Raw genomic sequence first — 21,432 nt, forward strand, 5'->3', positions numbered from 1 at the left:
GCAAGCGGGGGGTGGGGCGACGGTAAGGGAGAGAATCTTCAAGCAGACTCCCCACTGAGTGCGGAGATCATGATCTGAGCTGAAACCAAGAGTCAGCAGCTTGACCGACTGAGCCACCCAAGCGCCCCTCTTTACAGTCTTAAAGAGAGCAAATGAGCCTGTACCAACGACCGACACAACACTCACCGAGAGATCACTGCTACTGACTCGCTGGTGGAGACAGCACTGAATGAGGAACACTCTGAGTCTCCTGGAGGGGAAAGAGCAGAGACGTTCCACTAAGAGAGGCTGCTACAAAACCCACCAAGCCTAGGCATCTCTTCCTTGGGCATCTTGGCTCAGCCTTCCTGCGGAGCCACAAGCGCCCCCCTGCCGCCTTGCACTGCCTTCCGTGAGCTTGGCAGCAGTGCAGAGAAAAGAAGACTGGTGGACCGCAGGGCTAGTGAATCAATTTCCCAGAAGCCACTACCGCCCTTACACCCACAAGGCAAATGATTACGGTAGGGGGTAAAGTGAGTCAAGGACCCAGTATACAACTGTCAGCCCCCTTCCCACGCGGGTGGTGACCACTTCCCAGTTGGAGGGGAGAGGGTCCCTTACTCACCCTCTTCCTCTTCGTTCTCATCATGGCTGCAGCAGTCCTCCAAACCATCTACTAGCTCTTCTTCTAGATCTTCAGCCTCACCCAGGTCTAGCTGGGGGTCTGTAGGTGAACTATAAGAAAGAATCATGCCCCAGCCCAGTCCGTAAGAGAGAGCTCACAGCTAGATTCTCATTCCTTCATCACCTCCCAGTGTTTGTCTCCTCCCCACTCACCAACCTGCCGTCTCTTGCCCGGATCTCACAACTCATTTTTCTTGCCCTCAGAGCTTAGGTCTAGCCATAGTTCCTCAACCCCACAGCCCCTGTTGTGCAGAGAGGCACTCTGTCTCCCATCTTCTCTGAAGTCCCTCCACAGCACTTCAGTGCAAAATTCTGCATACAAAATACCATCAATGAATGTCTGGTAATTGACTTCACAGGTCCCTGGACCTCTGGGAATTCAGAACAAGGCCTTGGTGGACCAAGGTTCCAGAGAAGTTACAAGGCACAAGAGAAGGAGCCAGGTTTGTGTATGCCCTAACTCTGAAATGGCTCTGAAACAAGGAATGACAGAGAGCCTGATGTGGTTTGGAATTAAGTAGAAAAGTCACAGGCCCCAACGTTTGGTATTATTTCTTCCTGGTTGTAACCTAAAGCAGGGTCGGCAAACTCCTTCTCTAAAGGACTAGATAGTAAATCTTTTCAGTTTTGCGGGCCATTCAGTTTGGTGCAACTACTCACCCCTACCACTGTAACAGGAAAGTAGCCACAGACAGCAATAAACGAATGGGTGAGGTTGCGTTTCAATAAAACTTTATTCATAAAAGCAGGCAGTGGGTGAGATTTGGCCCACATGCTGGTCTAGGTGTGCTAACCTCTGCCCTAAAGTGAAAACCAAAATTCCAGGGCAGCCAAAAAAATAAAACCACCTTCAGAGACGTAGGGTCAGTGTCACCAAATTATGGTGTATACATTCTACTGCGTCTAAAGGAATCAAAAACTTTCTCGAACTTACCCGATATCCCTAGCAGGGCAGTCCAGTCCCCTGGCTTCCTTAGGCCCCTCCTTCCCAAGCTGGCCCAGATGGATGGAAGAGAGGCGGGTGGCCACGTCGGCTACACCAAGCGGCTGAGGGGGAGAAGGCAGAACGGGAGCTTTGTCTTCTCCAAGTGGTAGGGAGTCCATCGCAGACCCACAGGCAGGGCTGTGGCTGAGCGCGCTGGCATGGGAGGCAAGGAGGTGAATGCTGATGCGTTTGGTACAGAACACTGTACTGTCCAACTCCAAGGTGTCCGAGGCGCTAGGGGGGATCCTACTGTCTGCTCTGGCATCCTCCTGCGGGAACTGCTGACCTACCACGGGAGGTCTCCACTGCCGGGTCCTGTTGAGGAGATCACACTGCAAGCCGGGGCTCAGGAAACAAGACTGTTCAAACTGGCAGCCTTGCCTTGGCTTCTTCTCAAAGCCTCTTGCAGTCAACTTCCTCACGGCCTCGGTGAACCGAACCTCCTTAGTCAGAGCCTGAGGAACCAAGTCGCCATCCAGGCCACAAGGATGCGGCTCTGCTCTTGCGGCTAAGTTACTGCGGTTGTACTGGGAAGAGGCAACACTGGTGGTCAGAGTGTCGAAGGAGCGAGGTGCGGACAGGGTGCTAGGGGCTGGGGCGTCACCTGGGACAGTGCCGTTGCTCTTGGGCACCTTGTGCTCCACGGGCTGGAGTGCACAGTCTCCGGTGCCCCCCGAATGATGCCAGGGGACGAGATGGACCTTGGGTGAGGGTACTGTATTCAGGCACTCTGGGGCCTGCGATAAAGGCACTTTAGTGCTATTTGGCCGCATGAAGGAGTTGTTATTCAGCATGGGCTTGTAGGAGGAGTGGGGGGAGGCGAGCGGAGACGGGATCTTCCCTGAGATGGCAGAGGCCAGGCTCTTCCCCGAAGGGTTTTCCCCAGCCGCGCCCAGTGAGAGGTACGGATCTGTGGAGGACGCCATGGGCTGGGCCATGGGGGAGACCGTGAAAGAAGGGGCCTTATTGGCAGTGAGTCTGACAGGGAGGCTCTTTGGAGGGAGAGAGAGAGGTCTCTTTTCCGGCAGGCTTGAGCGCAAGCAAAAGGACTCCAGCTGCTGGTAGGGTCTGTGCCCGTAGCCGGCGCGGCGGTCCAACAGGGTGCCGCTGAACAAGTCTGGGAGGGAGTGCAGGGAACGGGAGCCGCTGCAGCCCGCGATGACAGCCGAGCGCCCCGAGCTACACAAAGCGCCGGGGCAAAAGAAATACGCTGGCTGGGCTGGGACACCCAAGAGGCCAGGGCCCAACCCCGCTGACAGTGTCCCCACGTGCTTCCGCTCCAGCTTCCAGATTGGCTTCACCTGCTGATGGGCCTGCGCCCAGCCTCTGCCCTCAGAGGGCTTCTCCGGCGGCTGCGCGGGCACCGAGCCGGAGGGGCCGCTCTGCTTGAAGCTGGTTCCCTGGTGGAGGCCAATACTGTAGTGCTCTGTTCCTGCGGAGGCCATGAGGGGCCCCCATCATGGCCGCGTGGCCTCGTGGCCCAACTCGGAACAGGTGCCACGCACCTCCGGTAGCCGTGGTGGCTGCATTCTCGAAGTCCGTCAGCCTGGAGGGAAGAGAAGCCGTTGGGAATGTTACTGTCCCAGGAGGACAGACCGCATGCTACGGCGGTCCTCAGTGAAGCAACGGAGCCCCACCTCTGTCCCCCCCACAGGGCAACCAGCCGTGGCTGTCACTTAGGAGCCCCAGAGAAGAACATTAGACTCCTCCAGTGTTTTCAGCGGTCTTCCGGCTGCCCTCACGCAATCAGAGCCAGCTTCATCAGGGACTGGGCCACCAAGGAGTCCACTCACAGGTTCCCACTCCCTCAGAGCTCTTTGCTCTCTCTCCAAAGAAAAATGCATCTCTCTGTCTCACCATCCGTGACTTCACTGAGCGACTTCCTTCTCTCTCCTAATAAGGCAAGTCCGGGGGTGGCAGAGAAACCAGCCAATATCTTCCTCCTCACCAACCAATTCTGAAAGGTCAGGGGTTACCTGAGAAACCTATTTTACATCTACTCATCCCTGACCAACTCTCAGAGGCCCCTGGTGTGGTCTGCTTTTCATGGCTAGGTGTGACAAGCTGAGATAGATGCAGAGAATTCCCCTGCTGACCTCTGGAGTTCACTCAGAAGCTGAGACACTGACTTCACGTCTCCAAGCGTGTCGCCAGCTATAATAGACTTAAATCCCATTACACGTGTTGATGGGAAAAAGAAGAAACAAAACGGAACTGGACACCAACATTATTTTTACTTAAAGTGACCTTATTTCCAGCAGCCATGGTGGGAGAGGAAGAGTTCAGGGAGTAGAATACAGGGGAAGAAGGAGGAGAGCTTGCTTCACCCCAAGCCCCAGGCATCAGTTTGGGCTGACCTCAGGGGGGAGGGCCTGTCTCAGACGTTCCCTCATTCGATGTTTCCTCTAAGGCAAAACCAGCCAGTAATTCTGAGTTCCAGTCTGTTAAGCATGGTCACTTACTTTCTAAATCAAAGTCACAAAATAATCTCCAGTTTTCACAAATGACAGCATCCAGAGGGTTGGAAAAACAAGACCCTTCTATAAGAAGTCACTCATCTGGGATAATTCTGAATGGAATCCTGGCATCCATACCAAGGAAGTGTTTTTGTAGTGGCTACAGGGAAAGAATTAGCAGAGAATTTTTTTGTTCAAAATACTTTTAAAACACAAACTTCGGGGCACCTGGGTGGCTCAGTTGGTTAAGTAGCTGCCTTCGGCTCAGGTCATGATCCCAGGGTCCTGGGATCGAGCCCCGCATCGGGCTCCCTGCTCGGCAGGAGGCCTGCTTCTCCCTCGCCCTCTGCCCCTCCCCCACTTGTGCGCGAGCACGCGCGCTCTCTCAAATAAATAAAATCTAAAAAAAAAACCCAAAACAAACAAACAAAAAAACCCCACAAACTTCAATGCGGAGAGGACCGCATATTCTGATAAGAGACTAATGGCCAAGGAAGATCCATGATTCCTTTCTACATCTATAGGAACTGTTGGTGTTGTCTACCAACAGAAAGCCTGCAGAAGCCACATGACGTCACCTTCTTTTACTGCAAAGGCTGACCTACGTGGATTCTTTCTCAAGGACAGAGTACAAAAACCACAACTCATGGCTGCCAGTATTCAACATGACAGTGGGCTAAAAACAGCCTAAGTTCTAAAACTAGATTTTGATGCCAGGAACCTTAAATTAAAGAGACAGAAAATGGACCTCCACCAAGTCCAAACCACGGAAATCCTGTGCAGGGGCTGATTACACTCCGTGCATTTATGGTAGAGAAGCAGACACAAGGGAAGAGTCAAAGCCCGCCAGGGACTTTACCAGACCACATGTGTGTGTTGTGTACACCCAACAGATTCACAATCCCAACTCATGTCGTCCTGTTTCAGGAATCCATGTCTTGCCCTCCCCGTGCAACCCAAAAGACACACCAAAGTGATGGGAGAAAAGAGCCAAAGAAATGAAACTGCCCTGGGCGGCCTGAAAAATACCCCACTTGTGCTTCCTCACGTGCATCCCGCTATCTCCGACCTTCATGCCTTTACAAGTGCTCCTCCCCGGAGTCCTTTCCTTCTCTTTCACCAGACTTAAAAGTCATCAGCTTGAACACCCCCTTCTCCAGGTAGCCTTCCCGGACTCTCCTCTTTGAACAGGATGCCTCATCCGCGTGCAGGCCACCATCACCGCTTCTACCACACTGAACTGTAATAATGCACCACTCATCTGACCAGGAGCCACACGCTGGTTTTCTGCTAGCTCATGTCCCCAGCAGCATCTGGAACACAGTAAGTGCTCAATATTCCGTGGGATGAATAAACTGCAAAAGTTCAGTAAGTGAAGGGGAAACACACTAGCAGTGGTGAATACTAATTTGGGCACCTAACAAATGCCAGGTACCGTGCTAGGCACTTCGCCTCTGCGGTCTTATTGAATCCTCACAAAAACCTTACGCTCAATTTACTGACGATGAATCTGAGAATCAGAAAAGCTAAGTAACTCTTGTATAATTAAACAACCAATAATGAGTGGTGCCGAGATTAAAACTTGAGTTTGTCTGACTCCACATGCCTCTTAAATAGGAATGAAACACACGCTTAGTCCCTGTCCCCTCAGTTATCCTTAAGCTTCAGGGACAAGACAAAACCCAGGTTGGAAACACTCTCCCAGTTTATACTGAGCCCCGTCGGGGTTGCAGCTTGTAAGAGCATGCGTTCTCATCAGCACCACGGCCAATCTCACTTTCCCCCGTAGCCATGGATGCCCACTGCACACTACCCCAGGGCTGGGTGAAAAGAACCCTCCCACCATGCAGTGTCTGCCTCTCTGCATTGCATCACATGAATCCAGGCCAGGAATACTGAATGCGAGTGGCCTGGCATCTGGCTAGCTTGACTTCTAATCCAAATGAGGAAGAGGAAAGCAAAGAATACACTCCCACCCTCTTCAGAGGCTGCGGGTGGCCGGCTCCCAGGCAGAGTGTGAAGCGGGCCAGCTGGGCAAGCACCAGAGTCAAGTGGATTCTCCTCTCTCTGACTAACAGGATTCCAGATCTCGTATGTCTTTGCAATGGCTGTTCCCCACTCCTTGTTCCCTCCATAGTCCCCATGATGTGTAGGATGGCAGCTTAGAATAGAGCCACCTGTCTCCCTAAGGAAGCATTATCTGGACACAGGGGCTAAGCAGATGATGAGACGGTTCTGTAAAAGTCTCTTTCTGGGAAAGAGCTCCATTGCTAGTAAAAGACGGCCAGGGTTGGCTAAGATGACTGTCGGGAACTACCGAGCAAAACAAGTCTGTCATGTCAGATAATCTACACAGAGCAGATTCGAGAACATGAAGTAAACAGTTGCACTCAGAGCAGTACCACATACAAACGTTCTGCCCTGGTACCACAGTTTCTGCCTCAGAAGTAGTGTCTGGTTTAGAGAAGGAAATGGTCACTAAAAGCAACCTTCTTCCTTCTCCTTACAGAGATTCTTGATGAAATCACAACTCCACGTGAAGGGGAAGCAGGGACCTAGCTAGAAAATTCAGGCAACCTGGGTCCCAGGAACCTCTGACTGCTGCCACAGGCCGCCTTTTCCCAGATGTGGCCCTTAATAGCACTACCACTCAAGTGCCACGGAATGACCCCATCTCCCTACAGGAATGAGGAGTGACAAACTTTAAAAAGGCCTAGGTGGTCGAAAATGTAAGTAGAGGAAATGAGAAAATAGTTGCAAAATACAGCACACTGAGAGTAGTGGTTTCTGGCCATAAAGTCAAAGTCTAGATTGCCAAATCAGGTCTGGCAGCCAGACCCCACAGATAGCTTACACCCAGAAGGTCGTTTTTCCCTGAGGTCATAAAACCTGTCCCCTGTGGTATACCCTGGGCTCCTGACACAATGTCTGGAAGATCCTTCTCCCCATCTCCCTCAAATGTCTAAGTGCACTGAGATGACACAAACTTGGTGTGTCTGTGTGTGTGCCTACAGAATCTCAGAGATGGGCTGCCCATCTCCCAGGAAATATTTTAGGATGAGACATCAAAGGCAAGAGAACAAGAAGGAAAGGTATGTATATATGTAGGAGGCCTCACAGAGGCTACTAATGGAAGCCTTGTCTTAGCGCCAACTAAGCGGCCCCTGGGTGGCTCAGTCGTTAAGCATCTGCCTTCAGCTCAGGTCATGATCCCGGGGTCCTGGGATCGAGTCCCGCATCGGGCTCCCTGCTCAGCAAGGAGTCTACTTCTCTCTCTCCCTCTGCCTGCCTCTCTGCCTACTTGTGCTTGCATGCTCTCTGTCAAATAAATAAATAAAATCTTTAAAAAAAATAAAAAATAAAAATAAAAGAATAAAAACACCCAACTGAAGCAAACCTAAACTTAGAGTAATTGGTGATTATATAAATTAAAGGATTCACAAATCCCATTACTTTCATTCAATTTACATACACTTTTTTAGCCATATATATCCACTACTTAAAAATAAGCAAAGGCATTCATACTTATTCTCTCTGACTAAGCCTAAAGGATCCACCATCAGTTGACCCTCCAATCGACAGCTTGTGAGGAACTTACTTTAAGGAGCCAACACACTGATCTCATCTGGAAAAAAGTATTTTGAACAATCTAACACATTTCACAGAGCTATTAATCTTATATCTTTATTGCTCCTACACATTATCCCTGGGGAATAGGAGGACTTAAGGGGTGAACAGGGGATACAAACACTATTCTATTGCCTGCAGAGTTCAAGTTTAGAAGCAAACAAGCCTGTTTCTGGTTAAGTTCCTCAATCAAGGTCCAAACAGGAAAATGCCCAGCTGAAAAGAAAGGTTAGTTTAGGGCAGAGCAGCTGAGGAACGGGTTCTTGGGAAAAATTCACATAAATTCACATAAACCACAGTGCATGGTCCACACTAAACATTCAAGGGATGGCAGTTATCATGCTCATTATGACTGGCACCAAATGATCTCTCTCCACTCAGCCCTCTTCTCAAACTTCCGTGAAGAGGGGTGGGGAGGGGGACACACTTGGCGAAGGCAAAGAGTATTCCACTGCAAAATTTCAGCTAGTACAAATAATGTTCTTTTATAAAAAGACATAGTAGTCTTGTCATCTGGAAACATCTGTGAAATTTATTATATTACCAGTAACTGGGTTCTTCAGTGGCAGGTCTGAGTTGGCACTAAAAAACAATCGAAAAGTGCTTTGGGATATACCCAGAGAAAACCCTTGCTTCTGGCTCTTACATTTTTTATATAACTAGATGGTTGGGATTTCTGAAAACACTGGGAGAAGAGTTAAAAAGTGATTGTTACTCACCTAGTGCCTAGACCCTGATCACTACGTACCATTTGTCAATAAAAGAAACCAAGAAACTAGAGCTCCTTGGAGAACAGTTGGGGCAGGGAAAGCATCAGATGAGCCCAAGTGTCTCTTATGCTGCAAAAACTAAGGAAATTCTCAAATTGTGATAGAGACGTATCATAAGATCACAGAAATAGCTCACATCACAGTTAACAGTTAAACCCTAGACGTTTTCCCTCTAAGACTGAGAACAAGGCAAGGATGTCTACTCTCCTCATTTCTGTTGAACATTGCACCGGAAATTCTAGCCAGTGCAATAAGGCAAGAAAAAGAAATTAAATGCATGTAGATTATAAAGGAAGAAGTGAAACTATACTTACTTGCCGGAACCATCATCTGGTACATACAAAAATCCTAAGAAATCTACAAAAAACCTACTAAGGTAAGCAAGTTTAGTAAGATTATAGGATACAAGATCAATATACAAAAACTAATTTATTTCTATATACTAACAAGTAAAAAATCAAATAAAAGAAGTACACTGAAAACTACAAAACACTCCCAAGAGAAATTAAAAAGTTAAATAAATGGAGGGATATAACATGTTCATGAATTGAAAGACTCAATATTGTTAAGATGGCAATTCTTCCCAAACTGATCTATGGAGTAAATGCAATTCCTATCAAAATCTCAGCAGGCTTTTCTGGAGAAATTGACAAGCTGATCATAAAATTTATATGTTAATGGAAAAGACCTAGAACAGCCAAAAACAATTTTGAAAAAAAAAAAAAAATGAACAAAATTGAACTTATACTACCTGATTTCAAAACTTAGTATAAAGTTACAGTTATCAAGATAATGTGGTATTGGCATAAGAACAGACATACAGATCAATGGAACCAAATAGAGTCTAGAAATAAATCCTTATATTTATGGTCAATTCTCAATAAAGTTGCCTATGCAACTTAATGAGGAAAAGGATAACCTTTAACAAATGATGTTGGAAGAAGTAGATATCCATGTACAAAAAAATGAACTCAGACTCTTACCTTACACCATAAATTAACTCAAACTGGATCAGAGACCTAAATGTAAGAACTAAAACTATAAAACTTCTGGCAGAAAACATAGGAGAAAATGTTTATGACTTTGGGCAATTGAAAAATTTTAAGAGAAAATATAACAGTCCAGCTGTTAACTAGGGATTATATCAATGAAGAATTTAGAAAAACACTATTGAGAGAATGAAAAGAAAAATTTACAAACTGGGAGAAAATATTTGCAATTATAAAGGACTTGTATCCAGAATATGCTAAGAACTCTCAGAACTCAAGAAGATGAAAACCAACCCAATTAAATTTTTTTTTTAAATAGGCAATTTTAAAGATAGGTAAAATATCTGAATAAACATTTCACTAAAGAAGATGTATAAGTGACTAATAAGCACATGAAAAGATGATCAATATCTTTAGTCATTAGGAAAATGACAATTAAAACCACGGTAAGATACTACTACACACCCACTAGAATGGCTATAATCAAATGGATTGATAATAGTGTTCACCAGAATATGGAGAAATTAGAACTTTCCTACATTGCTGATGGGAATATACAATGATACAGCCACTCTGAAAACAGATTGTCAGTTTCATAAAAACTGTAATATATAATGACCCACCAATTCCACTCCCAAGTATCTACCAAAGAGAAATTAAAGCATTATGTCCAAACACTTACACACAAACATTCATAGCAGCATTTTTCTTGATAGGCAAAAACTAGAAATAATCCAAATGTCCATCAACTGGTATAGTAATAAACAAAATGGAATGCTACTCAGCAATAAAAGGCAACAACCTGGATTAACCTCAGAAACATTCTGCTAAGAAAAAGAAGCCAGACACAAAAGACTATATATTGTAGGATTCCATTTTTATAAAATTTCTAAAAAAGACAAAATTATAGAGATAGAAAGTAGATCAGTGGTTGCCTGAGGCTGAGGGTAGGAGCAAGGAATGACTATAACTGGGAATGAGGGAACTTTATGGGGTGATGAAAGTGTCCTAAAACCAGATGGTGGGGGCACCTGGGTGGCTCAGTCGGTTACGTGTCTGCCTTTGGCTCAGGTCTCAGGGTCTTGGGTTGGAGCCCCTGCATCGGGCTCTCTGCTCAGCAGGGAGTCTGCCTCTCCCTGTCACTCTCCCTCTGTGTGCTCTCGCTCTCTCTCTCTCAAATAAATAAGTAAAATCTTTAAAAAATAAAATAAAAAATAAAACCAGATGGTGGCGATGGTTGCACAAATGTACAAACTTACTACAAGTGATCAACCTCTACTTTATAGTGAATGAATCAATTGTATGGTATGTAAATTATACCTCAATAAAGCCGTTAGAGGTGGAAGGGAAAAAAAAGGACAGAGGAGCCAGCTTAAAGAGGTTCCCTCTAACCAAATCTGGGACAACCTGAGCAGCAAAATAAATGAGTATCAGACTACATAAACAAGAATCCATGAATCCATAGTGATATAAATAAATAAAAGAATGAATGAATAAATTGGGGAGAAGGAACAATGCCCCTTACAACAGAATTCCAACTGATAAGAATAGAAACTTACCACTGGCAACCACCATGGTAGTAACTGCTTCAGGCAAAACTCATCAGTGGATCCTAAAACTGGTGGGTGAGAGATTACTGGGAAATGGAATAATTATATTGTCTCAAAACATCTCTCCACAAGATATTTATTAATTATGAAAGAAAAAAAAACATAACTTGGGGTACCTGGGTGGCGCAGTCGGTTGAGCCTCCGACTCTTGGTTTTGCTTCAGATTGTGATCTCAGGGTCCTGAGATCAAGCCCCACATCAGCTCCAAGCTCAGTGTAGAGTCTGCTTAGAGTTTCTCTCTCCCTCTCCCCACTCCCTGCCATGTGCACTCTCTCTCTCAAATAAATAAATACATCTTGAAAGAAAAAAAACAAACACAGTGGAGAAACCAGGCAGACACGACCATAATCAAGTGATCAAAGTTCCTATCATCAGTAAGAGCACAAATTGGCATTACACACACATCACCGCATCTGTGATTTCCTGACCTAAATGCACCACCTGAATTCAAAGGGAAATATCAGACAAGACCAAATTGAAGGTCATTCTACAGAATAACTGGTCTGTACTCTTCAACTGTGTCAAGCTCATGAAAGACAAAGGCTGAGGAACTATTCCACTTACAGGAGACAAAAGACAAGACAACCAAATGCAATGTGTGCTCCTAAAACAAAGGACAGTGACAAGATAATTGACAACATCTGAATAAGGTAGATATGATAATAACATTATAGTATATGGTATTATATCAACGTTAATTTCCTGATTTTGATCAACATACTGTGTCAGTTTAAGAGAATATCTTTGTTTTAGGAAACATTAAGAAGTTTTTAGGAAATATTCAGATGTACAGGGGTTTCACGCAATTTATTGGCAAACATTTTTTTTTTTTTTTTAATTTTATTTATTTATTTGACAGAGAGAGCACACAAGCGGGGGGAACGGCAGAGGGAGAGGGAGAAGCAGCCTCCCCGCTGAGCAGGGAGCCTGATGCGGGGCTCAATTCCAGGACCCTGGGATCATGACCTGAGCCGAAAGCAGACGCTTAACCGGCTGAGCCACCCAGGTGCACCTTGGCAAACATTTCAAAAAACAATTCACTGTTCACATATGAACACTAAAGCAAGTGTGGTAAAATATTAACATTTGATAAATGTGGGTAAAATGGAAATAGGAATTCTTTGTACTATTTTTGCAGCTTTTTTGCAAGTCTGAAATCATTTCAAAATGAAAAAGTTTTTTTTAAAAAAAGGTTATTACTATTTTTAAAGGGAAGCTTGGTTTTTCTCAGACCAGGAGGCAGGCAGCGCACAATCACCTTCAATTCTTTGAAAAAAGACTGGCAGGAATGGATTTTACCAGGGAATGATTCCAGCCAATGAAGTAAGACTCACTCCTTGCTCCATACCTAAAAGCAGACTTGACTGGGGACCTGCCTGTCATCACTAAGGTACAAGAACTGAAGTCACACGCCTTTCCCCAGTACATAATTCTTCTCAGTGTAGCCACCTTAATATGAACTAGCCACCCAGCTTACTCCGCTCTAATCTGCCAGTGAATTTGCAAACTCTGGTTTAAGGGGAGTTCGAGGAGGAAGGCAAACACCAGAGCCTGGCAGATGATGTCCAAGAGCACTTTCTCTGGGGCCCATCAACACACAATGTCGGGGGATGTCTCCAATTTTTAGGGGAGAAATGCCGTTTAAACCTGATTCTACGTGAAAATCTCACTGCCTAACAAAACACAAGTCTTTGTCTTGACTTCAACCTAGAAAGCAGTTACTGCCAGCACCATCTGGGAAACAGAAACCTAGAGGCTGAGATAAGGACTGGCTAGACTCAAGGGATCACAGAGACAAAATGGGAAACTCAAGGTTTTCTATGACCCCTGCTATTGAAGAAGGGAACATGCTTTCTCTTAATCTCCTTGAAATTAGATGAGAATGTCAGATTTTAATAAAGTCATGCTAAGGAGCATGGGAGCAAGGCTGAGATAAGAATGCATCAATCATATCCCTCACTTAATTCACTTTTAGAGCCAATTAACCTTGTAGAGTCAGGAGCAGTAAATAAGCTGCAACTGCACAAAAAGACTTTAGAAAAAAAAATTGTACACACACACACACACAGAGGCAGAAGGGGCTAAGTCCCTGGGACAGGTGTCCATGCAACCCCAAAACTCCCAACATGCCCTGGGTAATGATTTCACCCCTACCTCAGATCTTCACTCCTACTCACTCAATCCATCAACAAGTCTTTCCAGCTTCAAATATATGTCTGGAGCCATCTATTCTCTGTTTCCACCATTATTCCCTTAGTCCACACCACTATCACCTCTCACCTGCTGGTTTCCCCCTCCTTCTTTATAATCAATTCTCCAGACTGTGGTCGAGGTGCTCTTTTTAAAATGTAGCTTAAAGCTATCTGGTGGCTCCAAGGCCACATGATCTGACTCCTATCTCTCTGACTTTCTGCAAGTCACTCTTCCTCCTCAGCAAGCGTGTTCCCACCTGTGTTCCCAGGGGCTTTGTTGTTCCCTCTGAAACACTCAGATATCTGAATGGCCAGCTCAGTTCCCTCACTCAGCATTCAGCAAACATCACCACCCCAAAGAGCCTGTCCACACTAATACTGCACCACCCCTGATCATTCCCTATCACATTACCTTATTCTAATCTGTTTCATTCTTCCACTAGCTGAAATTACTGTATGTTAATATTTCCTTATAACTGCCTAAAGAAACGGTGGAAGAATAAATAGGAACTGATTTTTTATAAAGGTGACCATGGGGTATGAGACCTGTGTATACCTTTTCTATCATTTTAACTTCTGGCTATATAAATGAATGACCTAGTCAAAAACCCTGTTCATTATTTTTAAAATAGAAACTTCAATTATTTATGCATTCCTTTGTTATGTGTCTATCTTCTCTTCCAGAATGAAAACTCTTTGAGAACTGGGGCCTTGTTTACACAGTCTGTGCCCAGCCCTGGAAATGTCATCAGGGCCCATTAAATATTTGCTGAATACATACATGCATCTACAACAGTGAAACCCAGCATAGCCACAGCAGGCCCTCTTCAGATTAAACAGGTGCTCCTCTCCTACCACCATCTCCTTGTCGCTCCTTTACTCAGTGCAGGAACTTGGCCACAGCCAAACCCAGCTCCTTCAGGGGTGCCTCCTCCTCCCCAAGAGTCCCCCTCCAAAGTCCTCCATGGCTCCTGTTTTATCCTCCCTCCCACGTCCAACCAATCTGCTCTCGCTATTTTAACCATTATCTGCAGAAGCTCCACTCTTCAGATCTGACCTCTCTCCAGCTTCATGTCCTCGTCACCAACCCTCTGTGTCACCTTTTCCACGTGCATATCCAACCACTTCAAGCTTGTCACACCAGCTCTGCACTCTTGACCTTCAGTTTCTTTCAGTGAAACCTTCTTTCTCTCAGTCACCTGAGAGGAACACGTAAGCCACTTGTGACTTCTTCCTTTCCCTTATTCTCCAAAGCCATGCCAGTTGTAAAACTTAAGAGAGATTCTTCCTTGCTAGCATGCCTCCTCCATTTATTCCCCCACTCCCTCCGCAGAGCTGGACCATTGCAATAACATCCAGACTGAGGTCTGTGTTTCCAGGGTCCCCCCCTTCCAAAGTCCACCCTGCAGGCAGCCTCGAGATTAACTTTGCTTGATTTTACTTTATCGGGTTACTCCCCTTTCAAAAATTTCCTAGGAGTCCTCACTAAATATCACAGTAGCCCACCAATCACCTACATCAGAATAACATGGGGTGCAGGGCGCCTGGCTGGCTCAGTCAGTAGAATGTGCAACTCTTGATCTCAGGGTTGTGAGTTCAAGCCCCATGTTGGGTGTGGAGCCTACTTGAAATAAAAAATAATAATAAAAAAAAAAACAGAACACACATGGGATGCAGATTCCCAAGCCCCATCTTCAAAGTGGATTCAGTGGGTCAGGGGGGTAGGGTCGGGAATCTGCATTTTTAACAGACATTCCAGATGATTCTCACATGAGTCAGTAAATAAAATCCAGGTTTCTTAGTTTGGGTTGAAAGGCTTATTTCCATCTCCTTCCACCTTGAACTCTGCCCTATGAACTGTGCTGGTCTTAACACTAAACTCCCAGAATAAACCTTTCAAACCTGTCTGCAGGCCTTTACTCCACTAAGCCTCTTCCTTCTGAATCCTTATATTTTATTTACCTTTTCCAGGCACAGCTCAAGCCCCACTCTCTCCATGAATATCTCTTGCATATCTATCCCTCTAACTCGATACTTTACAAAGGCTACTCTCACCACTGTTCTCTTTTCACATGGATATGCCTACGCTGCACAGATGGTTTTCCTAGGGAATCCCTGTGCCCCTATAACAGACAGGTGCAAAGCTAATCTGGTGGAAGATCACTGCCCTAGTTTGTCCTCCTCAGCCGTGGTGGCCATGTCTCCTCCCCAAAAAACTTCGTGGGGCACTCGGTCCCTAGAACAAAGTTTCAAAAACAATTGACTTAGGATGATGGATATGTCCCATATCAGTTATACCTCCACAAAGCTGTTAAAAATAAAACCAAAAAAAAAATTGACTAAAGGATAAGAAAGGAGGATAAAGAACCGCAGAGCAGTCTAAAGATAAAATGGCCTCAAACATCCCTTCCTTTCTATTTACATGCCTGGCTCAGCCCAATCCCTAGCCCTCCGAGCACCCACCTGACGAAGTGCAGGACTCTTGCAGTAGAAGCCTGACGGCCGTCCCTGCCTACAGCCTCTGCAACCAGCCTCAGGAATCACACCAACCTGCTTTGTCATCTTTATCCAGCACTCGGAATCTGCCTATCTCATTCCGCCTTCCACTCTCTGAGATGTAATTTTGCCTCAAGTTTCCTCCTTAGTCGAGAGTGAATGAAGAGCAGTCTATGCTAGAAAAATCTATGGTTGTTGTTTCAAACCACCAAGTCTCTAGAGGCCAGGTCCAGACCAACCTGGACAAGGTATCTATTTCTACAGAAAGCAGTTATTCATTGCCCACTGATTAAATCACTCTTCTGTATTACAAGAGTGTGTGTGTGGCTCTTGGGACCGGCAGTTTCCTTTCCCTCCTCCACCTAGGTGCTTCCCTCCGTCACCAGGGGAACTCAGGACATCAGAAATGGTTCAGAGTCTACAATTAGAAGGATCTCTAATGAGATTAATTGCTCAGTAGTTATTTTAGATGACGTAACTGACTTACCTGGAACCAAAGAGAATGGGGAGGATCGTAGGAATCATCTTCATTTTCTCTTATGAGGTAAATCCCTAGCTATGTCTCCCTAAAAAAAGTTGGAGGGGCAATGAACTTCTTGAAGGCCTATTGAGAAAGGAAGGTCAATACCCCAGCCCTATGAGACGGGAGGGTCAGTCCCACAAGTTAAGATAGATGGCTTTTGTAGAACACAGTTCAGCAATGCAAAAGGAGGTGGCCAAGCTGAGAGAAAAATATAGCTTACGGCACCTAGAACTGAGGGGGGCCAATCTACAAATTACTGAAAAGTGACAACTGTTGAAGGCTTAACATAATTAGGTGACTAGCTCTCCTAGAGCCTTGGCTTTTATCACCTTCAGAAAGGAACCTCCTTCCTCCTCCTGAGAGGGGACAGTGGTCCTCAGGGTACAGTACACAAGTTCTGCTGGGGAAACAAGCTTCCTAACAAAACTAAGGTGTGATCTGCTTTTTTAATTGTGCTGGTCTCTCCATGATGGTACAAAAGCAATGGCAGGTCAGACTGTTGATGCCTGAGCAAGAACTGAGACAATGGCACACCGAGTTGGATCCTTGACCACCACACACTTCCTCACCACACAGTCAAAGAATGCCAGGTTTACCCAAGAACATCCTTGGTGCCACAATAAAAATTATCTTACATCTCAATTCTGGAGTGCATCTTTTTAATGCTCTGTGTGACCAAACAAGGAGCGCGTGTAAAACACTTCTGTGGCGTACACAAGGTGATGGCCGTCTCTAAGGAAAGCACTGTGTGTTTGAATTTCCAAAATTTTTCTGTGGAACACCATGTTCACTTGAGAGAATAAATGACACGAAAGTGATGGGTTATTCAGACTTTGGCATCTGGCAAACATTTTCTAGAAAACAAAACAAAGTGAGTCTGTCAATTCAAGAAAAATAACTGACAGTATTTGTTGCCAATGATAAAATTTCAGCTTCCAAGAGAAAAATTAGAATTCTGACAAAACTGTATCTGCCACCATAAACTTGACAGCTTCCCAAAAGTTAAGGATTTTTCTGATGAAAGTGTGGTGATAATATGAATGATTTTTTTTTTTTTTTTTTGGATATTGTTAATAAAATGTGGCAACATTTGGAAGAGCTGTTTTCCAGATACCTATCACAATGTTACAGAATCATGTCTGGGTAAAAGGCCCTGTCAAAAACAAACAGGAAGAAAAAGAATAAAAAGACCCAGTCAAAATGAGACACAGACCGATGGATTTTAATGTAACAAAGTATGAAAAGTTAATTTCAGATTCCACATTGCAATAATCTTCATAAAACCACCCCTTGTTAATTTTTGTGTAATACCAAAGAATACCCACAACTACCAACTAAATGTCTGTGAAGCTGGATTTTCTTTTCTTTTCTTTTTTTTTTTATTATTAGAGATTTCATTTATTCACTTGAAAGAGAGAGACAGTGAGAGCATGAGTGGCGGGGAGGGGCAGAAGGAAAGACAGAAGCAGGTTCAGGGAGCCCCAGGCAGGGCTCAACCCCAGGACCCTGGGATCATGACCTGAGCTGAAGGCAGACACTTAACCAACTGAACCACCCAGGCGACCCGAGCTGGATTTTCTTAATAATTCAACCAGAACAACACATCACAACTGACTGAACACAGAAAGAGATATGAAAATCCAGCTATCTTCTATTAAGCCAGACATTAAAGAGATTTGCAAAAACAAATCTACTGTTCTCACTGATCTTTTTGAAACAGTATCATTTTTCATTTAAAAACTTCTGCTTATGGGGCACCTGGGTGGCTCAGTCAGTCGGGTGTCTGACTCATGATTTCGGTTCAGGTCATGATCTCCGGGTCATGAGAGCTGCTCTCAAGCTCTCATTCAAAGAAATAAAATCTTTTAAAAAATTAAAATAAAATAAAAATTCTACCTATGTTAACTTGTATTTATTACTTCTAAATGAATTAATAGGGTGGGGGGATGGGGTAGCCAGGTGATGGGTACTAAGGAGGGCACGTGTTGTGATGAGCACTGGGTGTTATACGCAACTAATGAATCATCGAACACTACATCAAAAACTAATGATGTACCATACAGTGGCTAACTGAACATAGTAAAAAAAAAAAAAAAGAAGAAATAAATGAATTAATATTTCAATTTCTAATATGGCAAATATCCAGATTATATATCCCACATTAAAAAATATATTGACGATCCGGAAGAGGTTTTGAAGTGCTTAAAAGAGTCCTAAAAGCAGTAAGTCTGAGCACCTCTGGTCTAAAATACCATTGCCTGTCCAGAATATCCATGAGGGCTCCTAAAGACAAATTTCTCTGTATTTCAGGGCCTAAGAGAAATTAGCACTCTCCATATTTATTCCCAAATACCCAGTCTGGTTCCCTCCAGTTCTGCCAGAGGAAAGGGTAAGAAGTTCAGGGCACTTAAGAAAATTTTTCTCTGCATTTCACTGACAGATCAAAGCATCTGATGCCATGCTGGAATCCAGGGAGCCTATAATCAGACAATTCAAGGTCACAAAGGAATCTTGTGGGGAAGCTAAACTCAACTCCAGATCATGAGTATCAGATCCTGAAGTTAAGGCTTCATCCAGATACAGCTGTTTAGCAATTGACTTTTCATTTACACACTCATTTTTGTATTTGGTTATAAATTCTCTTTCATCCCTTTTCCTCTGCCCACTCTCTCAATGTTGGTGTTCCTAGGAGTTCAGTCTTCTCACTCTGCCTGGCACACAGTCAATATTCAATAAACTCTCCTAGAGCAATCTCTTCCATCCCATGACTGTGACCACCTCCTCCATTCTCAACTTTTTATCATCACCCAAACCTCTGTCATGAACTCCAGACCTACAGAACGACCTCCTGGGCCTCTCTACCTGGATGTGCTGTAGGGAACTCAACTCGTCATGTCCAAAGTGAACCCCTTTATCTTTCTCCTCAAAGCTCCTCTTCCTCCTAATAGTTTCTCCTGCATCACCACCCACCTGGTCACTAAAGTCGGAACTTAGGATCATTCCAGATTGTTCTTTGTCCCACTCTCTGTATATCTATTTTGCCACCAGGCCTCGTCCACTCTATCATCTTTAACGTCTCTCTAAACCCTCTCCATTCCCACTGCAGCCAACATAGAGCCCTCAGCATCTCTAGCCTGGTCTCAAATTTTCTCACTGGCTCCCTGCCTCCAGTCTAAAATCCTCCCTATTCAACCCACACTCTAATGCTACAGTAACCTCAAACACAAATCTAATGTTATCTTCCCGCTAATTATCTTTCCATGGTTTTCCTGCAACACACTCTTCAAATGGTTTAACTCATGTATCCCCAAAAGAATTTAAATCATGTATTCCTTGCACATTAAAGTTTAATTCTAAGATTTTCATCACAAGTTTAAACATGCTTATTCTTTTGTTAAAAAGGTGGTAGAATCTACTAAACATTTTATAAAAAGAACTCAGTTAAGGATTAACTGTAATTCAAATAAGCATTTCATGATTTAATAAAATAATTTTTAACTATCTTATTGAAAAATGCACACCTAAATTAAAAGAAATCTCTTTAAAAGTTTTTATGCAAGTTTTATCCTATAGCTTGAAAAACCCATGGTCCCAAAAAACATTCTAGCCACATTTAACTGTTGAGTTCTTCTGTATTCAGAATATCACAATAAGAATCAAGCCTCACCCTAACAGCAATGTGTATTAGGGGAAGACAGGAAGACTTCTGAGTTTTCAAAGTAATTTAATCATCAAAGGAGGCCTTCCTGAAATCAGTATTTCCTAATACTACACTTGGCAACCTGACTTTTTTTTTTTTTTTAAAGATTTTATTTATCTATTTGACAGAAAGAGAGAGAGAGCACAAGCAGGGGAGCTGCAGACAGAGGGAGAGGGAGAAGTGGGCTCTCCACTGAGCAGGGAGCCAGACCTGGGATCATGACCTGAGCTGAAGGCAGATGCTTAACCGACTGAGCCACCCAGGCACCCCACAACCTGACATTTTTACACTTGGGACAACATTATAATTTGGGAAGTGTGAGGGATATAACATCCTGCCGCCCCCACCTTTTCTTGTAAGGTCAGTTTCAGAAGAGTTCATTTGGAAGCTGAGGATCTGGAAACTGATTCTTCTAAAGCTATATGTGCAGGTGTATTCCTTGGAAGTCCTGGGCCCCAACCACCCTGCTTGAAAACCTTGAGGATACTGTTCTCTTTAACAAAACAGCTATGGCCCTTTGTGATCTAACCTCTATTAATTTTCCTCTTCCGATTTGTCATTGGATGGCTACCTCCAAACCCAGCTCAGGTCTGTCAAACTGTTTCCAATTCTCTTTTTAGGCCTTGCTGTATATTTTCTAAAGCTACTTTGTATCTGGAGTGTGCTCTCAACTTCTTTATTCCCAGAAGGCACTTGATAATTTTTCAAGGTTCCATTCAGCCCAACCAATAAGCAGCTGGTAACTTTCTCAGCGTCAAGGGGGTAGGTCTCATTCCGTGTCCCAGTATTTACTGCAAGAAATGAAGGATGGACAGAACACTGTCCCAAAAAGTCCCCCAGCTACTTGCTGATTGGCTAAATCAACAGGTGATGAAGTTGAGGAAGATGTGAGCTGGACTATCTGAGAGAGCAAGGATGACTCCCTAAAGAATGATTAAAACATTTCCTAGATCCAGAATGAGAATGTGAAGACCAGGGAATGGGGATAATATACTTTTACAAGCAAGTCTGGGTTAACTATCTTTCTAATGTTTTATCAGAGCACACACCACACAGTATGGCAAATACTTGTTTACTTGATTAAAATCCCCCCTAGACTATAAGCTCCGTGAAGACATGCCTGCCTTGTTCACCACTGTTATCACCCCAGCGCCTTCCATAGTGCCCTGGCTTCACTAAATATATGCCGATGTTTGTAAAAAGTTGTTGAATGAATGATTACATAAAGGGTGCATAAATGAAGAGTTAAATTTACAAGATCTCAAATTCTGTTTGAAACTCTACAGTTTAGAAAAGTATTTCCCTACAGCTACTGAAGATGGAGAAAGAAAAAAGTGGGTATTCATGTTCAATTCAGCTACGAATTGAGAGGAGCCTGGGCTCACACCCAGGCGAGGACAATTTAAACCGCAGCGCGGCGG

The 21,432-nt window shown here is 44.3% G+C and overlaps 1 protein-coding gene across 2 annotated transcripts in view; it reads right to left on the minus strand.

The window, feature by feature from the left end:
• TTLL4 (tubulin tyrosine ligase like 4) overlaps nucleotides 1-21,432 on the minus strand; it is a 35,320-nt gene that overhangs the window by 13,331 nt on the left and 557 nt on the right. For both annotated transcript variants that reach the window (XM_032402044.1, XM_032402033.1), the window contains exons 2-4: nucleotides 1,598-3,194; nucleotides 605-714; nucleotides 187-250 (exon numbers count right to left, since the gene is read on the minus strand). In XM_032402044.1, coding sequence (XP_032257935.1) covers nucleotides 187-250; nucleotides 605-714; nucleotides 1,598-3,093 — 1,670 coding nt within the window. In that variant the 5' untranslated portion in view covers nucleotides 3,094-3,194. The remainder of the gene's footprint in view (nucleotides 1-186; nucleotides 251-604; nucleotides 715-1,597; nucleotides 3,195-21,432) is intronic.

Source organism: Phoca vitulina, unplaced genomic scaffold, assembly GCF_004348235.1.
Source record: "Phoca vitulina isolate PV1807 unplaced genomic scaffold, GSC_HSeal_1.0 scaffold1, whole genome shotgun sequence".
Classification (NCBI taxonomy): Eukaryota; Metazoa; Chordata; class Mammalia; order Carnivora; family Phocidae; genus Phoca; species Phoca vitulina.